A 6870-nucleotide genomic window follows, 5' to 3' on the forward strand; every position below is an offset into this window, starting at 1 on the left:
CGCGTTTGAGAGCCAGTGAACCAAAAGGCGGCTAGGCAGGTTAAACTAGATGCTGAAGGCGATCGATAGAGTACTGAAACTTTGTTTGGATACCCGTCGTATTTAACTTGCTGTTTACTGTATAATAAGCAATGTGGGATCTTTCTAAGAACGGTTGGTTTCAAAATCATCCAATGAAGGACGTTCGTTGAACCAATGTTGGACGACGTACAAATAAGTGTTCAACAGAGGTTTATCGTTGAAAATGGGTAGTATTTTATTTCATTTGATTGCGGCTGTTTTTTTTTCTATTTGTATACCTGACACAATAGAATACATTTCTGGTTTAGAATATGTGAAATCTAATTTGATGGCCAGATTGGCCCCAATGAACATCGTAAAATCAGATTGGCCTCGTATTTAAATTACGGAAAAGTTGTAGTTTCGACTAATTCATCGAGTAGGTGTAGAGCTTCTTTCATATGCATTTACAATCAAATATAATACAATAATCCTTTTAGAGCATGTTCAGGAGAGTGTCAGTTTCAGATTTATAATTTTGACAGTTCTATAATACAAAACTGGAAATTTTAAAATTGGAACTTTCTGTCCCCAGCAGCAGTTTTAGCGGGTGTTCTATTCAGTTTAAAATTGATGTCTCGGCGAGAATGTTTTCCATTATAAATAATCAACCGAACGCGTGCACAACGCAAATGATTATGCAGAATTTTGATAGCGATTTTATCACAAGTTATAAAAGGGCTTAATAAATTTTTATGACCTAACTGATTATGAAAGAGCCTAAGTAATTTTAAAAGGGTCCTCCTGATATGAAAGGGCCCAACTAGCAATACATTAATTATAAGGGCATGTTCAGGAGTGTTTTATTTTATATAGGAGTTTCAAAGAAGAACTGGAACTGAAACATTCACATCCCCAGCAGAGCGTTTTGTTTTATTATTTCGAACAGTTTTGTTTCAAAATTTAAAACTGTTATACGACGCCGTTCTATTTGTTGCTGATTTTAAGACACGTTTAGAACTGTGTTTTAAATACATGCAAAGTTTTCAGCAGAGACACTTAGAACCGATAGACTGGGGAAAAATAAATTTGAATGCAGTAACGCTGAAGGCATGGCGAGACAGTCTAAAACACGTTTAGAACTGTGTTTTAAATACATGCAAAGTTTTCAGCAGAGACACTTAGAACCGATAGACTGGGGAAAAATAAATTTGAATGCAGTAACGCTGAAGGCATGGCGAGACTGTCTAAAACACGTTTAGAACTGTGTTTTAAATACATGCAAAGTTTTCAGCAGAGACACTTAGAACCGATAGACTGGGGAAAAATAAATTTGAATGCAGTAACGCTGAAGGCATGGCGAGACTGTCTCGCCATGCCTTCAGCGTTACTGCATTCAAATTTATTTTTCCCCAGTCTATCGGTTCTAAGTGTCTCTGCTGAAAACTTTGCATGTATTTAAAACACAGTTCTAAACGTGTTTTAAAATCAGCAACAAATAGAACGGCGTCGTATAACAGTTTTAAATTTTGAAACAAAACTGTTCGAAATAATAAAACAAAACGCTCTGCTGGGGATGTGAATGTTTCAGTTCCAGTTCTTCTTTGAAACTCCTATATAAAATAAAACACTCCTGAACATGCCCTTATAATTAATGTATTGCTAGTTGGGCCCTTTCATATCAGGAGGACCCTTTTAAAATTACTTAGGCTCTTTCATAATCAGTTAGGTCATAAAAATTAATTAAGGCCTTTTATAACTTGTGATAAAATCGCTATCAAAATTCTGCATAATCATTTGCGTTGTGCACGCGTTCGGTTGATTATTTATAATGGAAAACATTCGATTTTACTTTTTGCAGTTAGGCCCATTTTAAATGTTTGGCTAGTTTTATTACTCCGTGAAATAATTCAGCGCCATTTCTTTTTTAATGGAAATAAAAAAGTATACTATATACTAAAGGTTTGTTCCAGTACCAGGAGAAACTGGAAGTACTCCGGAGCAAACAGGGAGAAAATCGTTCCTGTACTATCTTCTTCTCTTTTTTCTTCTTCTAGTGGCAAACCGGAGTGAAAAGGAGCAAGAATTTTTTGCTCCGGAGCAACAGGAAGTAACTTCCATGTACTGGAACAAACCTTAAGTATACATATATGACGTTCACCCGCATCGTTTATAGATACGTTTATTTGACATTTCGTTCATTCGATAACAGGATTCAGGAATCCGTCCGCTAAAGACTATCTGCAACTCAAAAGAAAACTATCGACATGTTACAAAACATTCGCTTGGTAAAAGTTTAAGAGGTAAACCGTTTAGATAGATCGTAAATTAATTACTCTCTTTGTAGCTCCCCGCGACTTGTCTGGCGAGGCGATTGATTCACACTACGGTTGCCTGCAGTAAAGCCCAATCAGGCAGATATAAAATTACACCCAAGGGAGATCGTCCCCTCACCTACGAAATGGCTAACCCGCCACATTTGATAGCCCATCGCAAGGCTTGGAATTCATGGAACACCTGTAAGAAACTACGGTTGTTTTTTTTTAACAATAATGTGCTTATAGCGTCATTTTCTTTTCTCAGCCAATTTGGAGGGCGAGCAACGAGCCTCACAAACCATGCTGGAGGATGAATTCATCCGCCGTTTCATGATTGGCACCTGGCACGGACTAGTACTGTCAGAGGTGATCATCAAACGACAGCACAATCACGTCCGGATTGCTGCCATCATGCGCCGGGGAATCACACCTCGTAAGATGTATTTTTTGATCGGATACTGCGAAGAGCTACTCGCCTATTGGCTGCAGTGTCCGGTGACGCTTGAACTTCAAACCACCGAGGACAGAAAAGACGTGATATTTAAGTACATCTAAGAAGAAGCAGATCTGTGTTGGCATTAAAATACTTACACAATATGTCTGGTAGAAACCTAGTTTTTCAATGGATTGAAATTTCTTATGCGTCCTGATAGAAAATGATAGTTTTTGAACGGTCGTCTTGTATATGCGAAGAATAAAGTTGTGTTCCCCCCGCACGATAGGTACAAATGAATAAAACACTGATTTAAGAAAGACCAAACTATAATTAAAATGTCAATGAATGTTTGCCGGTCGACGAAAACAGAGCTTTAAATATAACTTGAAAAAATTAATTAATAATCCTACACCTCCCGGTAGTTGACGAACCCTTGGAGCGCCTTCATATCACTCGGTTCCAGCACTATATCCACCAGATAGTCTGCGAAGCTGTGCGTGATCCGGTACAAGCTTCTTCGGACAGCTGCCTTCAGTGCCACGTAGTTCCGATCAACTTTTTTCACATCCAACTGTATGGAGCCCACTTTGTCAACGACTTGCTTCAGTTGTAGAAGTGTTCTGATTATCAGCGGTAAATCATCTTGGACCACTCCGAACTGATCTTCGGCGATGGAGTGCGCTGCCAGTGATGCTAGAGCCTGACAGATCCATACGATTTGCTGCGACTGGCTTGCCAACAGATAACATGGTTTGGCGGTTTTCGGTTCCCCAAAGAGGTAGTATATTCCGGGAATGCTAACAAGCAGACTACGCACAACATCGAGTCGCCGGTCGAATGCTTGGCAGATGTCACTTGTCTGTGGTTTTGGTGAGGAAACAGTCGCTCCAACGGATGTGGACAAACTGCGAATGCCATAACTTTCGTTGTACTGTTTCATCATGATCTTTTCTGCGTCTATCGACGCAGTTGGGCGAAGTTTGCTTACTTCCGGTCGGGACTTAGGTACTACACCTTCGATAGATTTCGACAATTCGATGGAAAAATCGCGAATGATACGAATGCACTCACCAGAAACTGTTCGCCAATTGTACGGGTGCCCACCGGGAATCGACAGGGCGTAGAGCCTGGTTCGTCGAGTACGATCACAGTCCTCAGCAATATTGAACAGATTTGATGCTGCCAGCTGTTGGATGATGAGAATCTGTTTATTCGTCAGCGCTTCTACCAGGGTTACTTCGCAATCAGTCGCCAATGAGGATTTCTCCAGTGGAAACTCTCTATACTCCGTAAGAAAGATGTGAAATAGCGCCTGCATTAGGTCCATGTTGCTAAGGATTTGGGACGACAAAATCCAACAGTACATAAGGAGACGGAAATCCGACAGGATTGCGTAAAACGATGCCAGCGATGATTCTTCTGCCAGTGACACACCATTAAAGAGGGCAACAAATTTGTATCGGAAATAGACGCAGTTGAATGTATAGAAAAAGCTTGCGTAGATTAACGTTGGGACGAACGATTTGAAAAGTGATCGATAGATGATGTAGTAAAGCTGGGCACGAATTTGTTGGTAGCGTGTTAACTGTATCACCGGAAAATTCAAGCTAGCTTGCTCGGTTTTATTCTTGATGAAGAAGTACACTCCTGCGAATATTCCTCCGAGCAGCAGGAACAAATATTTTTCATTCAGAATGTGCTTCCCGTTCTCTATTGATAGAAAAAGATTTCGGTAATCATCTCGTAGGAAACGAGTGTACAACCAGGAGGTTAGAAGCCCAATCACACTATTCACCGTTAACAGAACCCATTTTTGTATGACGGATCTGAAAAAAAAACTTATTTTAGTTGTTCTTATTTACACTAAAATGCAACTTACCGATAGATCTGCTGGAATCTTGTTGGACAGTACGTGACTCCCGACAGGTAAGACTTTGCGAGGAATATTCCGTGAATAATGACAGCACTAATTAATGGCATAATCCACAGCCAAGAGGAAAGCGAGCAGAGCAGCCGGAACGATCCCAATATCCAACCGATTGGATGAAACAAACTAAAGTTGACCAACAATAGAAACACAGTCAGTAGGATGTACTGAGCTATGACGCTGTACAGGATGGCGAAGATGAAACGTTCTACGCAGATTTTGCGACATTCTAACTCTCGGGATGAGTCCGGTTCCATGACGGTTGCCATCCGAAAACGCTATTTTCGGATTAGAATTTTCTTTGTTGTATATAAAGTCAGACCTAATGGCAAATTCAACATACCTTTTCGAAGCGCTTGGAAACTGAATAAGGGTTTATGTCCGGTTTTTCTAAAAAAATAAGACCGATTTCGTAGTTATGTGGCTTGAACGTCTTGAAGTGTTCGGCTTCAGACCAGCGCGCGGTTGTTTGACAGTTTTGTTTTTCTGTTATTGCTTGTAGTAACGGCGGTTATCCGGATTATCCGCATACACGCATACAACAATAACATGCACCGCCGTAAAATGCACCAATTCCGAGACATCAGCGATGCCACATGTTTTTTTGAAATGTCTGTAGATGAGTAACTAAAATGTCTGTAAAAGTCTGTAGATGGTTGTGAAAAATCCTAGTTACACTAAAATTTTACTTAAAAAATAGATTGAAAGTAGAATTCTATTGTGAAGGAATCACTCGTATTCGAAAACAGTTATTCTAGTGCAATTTTACTAAACACTATTACCCTTTAAAAAGTCTGTAGATCTCTGGCTACGTCTGTAGGAGACATCAAAAGTCTGTAAAATACAGACATGTCTGTAAATCTGGCATCGCTGCGAGACATAAACCATTATTACTGTAGACGCAATTACCGCGCCACCTACTCGTGAAAATATCAACAGTGGTGGATTTTCCGCCCAGTAAAGCTCAGCTGGAATTGATCTGACTAGAATCGGTTGTGTCACTGGAGCCGGAATACGAACTGGAACCAGCCAGAATTCCGGTTCTTTCCGGCTGAGCTTAACTGGGAGTCAGAGCGGTATCCAGCATAAATGTAATAGTAACGATCCAAAAACGATTTTTTAATATTTTTTTTCCAATTCGCGTATATGTCTGTCGAAAAACAACTTTTAAATTGTTACAACGATGGAAATTTGTTGAAATGTTTGCAAAATATACTTGCAATATAATTTATTTCTTAGCAAATCATGCTTTCATTCATCATGCTTCTTCTAATTGCGGGTATTGTGACCCCCGTGCGGTAGAAGTGAATCCAAAACAATCATCACGTACTCGCTGTCTCTTACTGTTTTATTAATTTATTCTGGTTGCAGTTGAAAATCGAAATAGTGAATTTGCGTCTTTCAGTTTTTCTCCTATTTTCAGCGTACGCAACTAAACCACAACTGGTGTAGATGATGCGCAACTTAATTCTCTAACATGTAACATGTATATAATACACAAGATGCGCATTAGTTGCCCACTTTGCAAATACGGAAAAAGCGGAAGGTGCAAGTTCAATATTTCCATTTTCAACTGCAACCAGAATATTTAATTTTAATTTTTTAGGAGTTGCAAACTTCTTGGAACTGAAACAATCACATCCCCAGCAAAGCGTTTTGTTTCATAATTTCGAACAGTTTTGTGTTAAGCTCAGCCGGAAATGAACTGGAATTCCGGCGGGTTCCAGTGCGCATTCCAGCTCCAGTGATTCTAGTTAGAATCGGTTGTGTCACTGGAGCCGGAATACGAACTGGAACCAGCCAGAATTCCAGTTCAGTTCCGGCTGAACTTTACTGGGCTTTTGCTCAAAATGAAGCTATGTTTGCCAAACGTCGGTCTATCTTTGCTAAAATTAGCTGGAAACAGGAGAAAAGTTCAATGCCTTCAAAATTTTACATATTAGTTATCGACGTTAAATAGCCATTTGTTTAATTCTATTTGTACAAGTAGTGACAAAATTTGTCATACATTTTGTTTTGAACCACCAAATATCACTTTGAAAAAATCTGGCAATCTTGGTTTGATCATTCTGCTACTCTGCAATCACTCACAAAAGCTCACGATGATGAACCAGCACACAGCGGTATAACAGGGTTGCAATCTTCGGTCGTAGCGCATGGCACTCGCGCGGCTCACCACCGTCAGTTCA

The 6870-nt window shown here is 39.8% G+C and overlaps 2 protein-coding genes across 3 annotated transcripts; one reads left to right on the top strand and one right to left on the bottom strand.

Annotated features, from left to right (window-relative positions):
* The first annotated feature begins 2007 nt into the window (after positions 1-2007).
* LOC131676738 (small ribosomal subunit protein uS3m) lies at positions 2008-2928 on the top strand. 2 transcript variants are annotated; one of them, XM_058956012.1, is made up of 4 exons: positions 2008-2140; positions 2213-2288; positions 2348-2519; positions 2584-2928. In XM_058956012.1, the coding sequence occupies exons 2-4, from the start codon at positions 2268-2270 to the stop codon at positions 2871-2873; spliced, it is 483 nt and encodes a 160-aa protein (XP_058811995.1). In that variant the 5' UTR covers positions 2008-2140; positions 2213-2267; the 3' UTR covers positions 2874-2928. The 2 variants fall into 2 exon arrangements, with proteins under 2 accessions (XP_058811995.1, XP_058811994.1); XM_058956011.1 differs by lacking the exon at positions 2008-2140 and having other exon boundaries at positions 2148-2288.
* Positions 2929-3062: 134 nt separating this feature from the next.
* On the bottom strand, positions 3063-5183 carry LOC131676737 (nucleoporin Ndc1-like). Its single transcript, XM_058956010.1, has 3 exons — positions 5025-5183; positions 4634-4959; positions 3063-4580 (listed from the first exon to the last, which is right to left on the bottom strand). The coding sequence occupies exons 2-3, from the start codon at positions 4948-4950 to the stop codon at positions 3161-3163; spliced, it is 1737 nt and encodes a 578-aa protein (XP_058811993.1). The 5' UTR covers positions 4951-4959; positions 5025-5183; the 3' UTR covers positions 3063-3160.
* Between the last annotated feature and the right edge of the window lie 1687 nt (positions 5184-6870).

Source organism: Topomyia yanbarensis, chromosome 1 (genome assembly GCF_030247195.1).
Source record: "Topomyia yanbarensis strain Yona2022 chromosome 1, ASM3024719v1, whole genome shotgun sequence".
NCBI classification, from domain to species: Eukaryota; Metazoa; Arthropoda; class Insecta; order Diptera; family Culicidae; genus Topomyia; species Topomyia yanbarensis.

Coding starts and splice junctions, on each gene's coding strand:
- LOC131676738 (XM_058956012.1), top strand. CDS start 2,268: ATGTTACAAAACATTCGCTTG. Junction 2,289..2,347: donor TGTTACAAAACATTCGCTTG/GTAAAAGTTTAA, acceptor CTCTCTTTGTAG/CTCCCCGCGACTTGTCTGGC. Junction 2,520..2,583: donor TTGGAATTCATGGAACACCT/GTAAGAAACTAC, acceptor TTCTTTTCTCAG/CCAATTTGGAGGGCGAGCAA.
- LOC131676737 (XM_058956010.1), bottom strand. CDS start 4,950: ATGGCAACCGTCATGGAACCGGACTCATCCCGAGAGTTAGAATGTCGC. Junction 4,581..4,633: donor AGATTCCAGCAGATCTATCG/GTAAGTTGCATT, acceptor TTTTTTTTTCAG/ATCCGTCATACAAAAATGGG.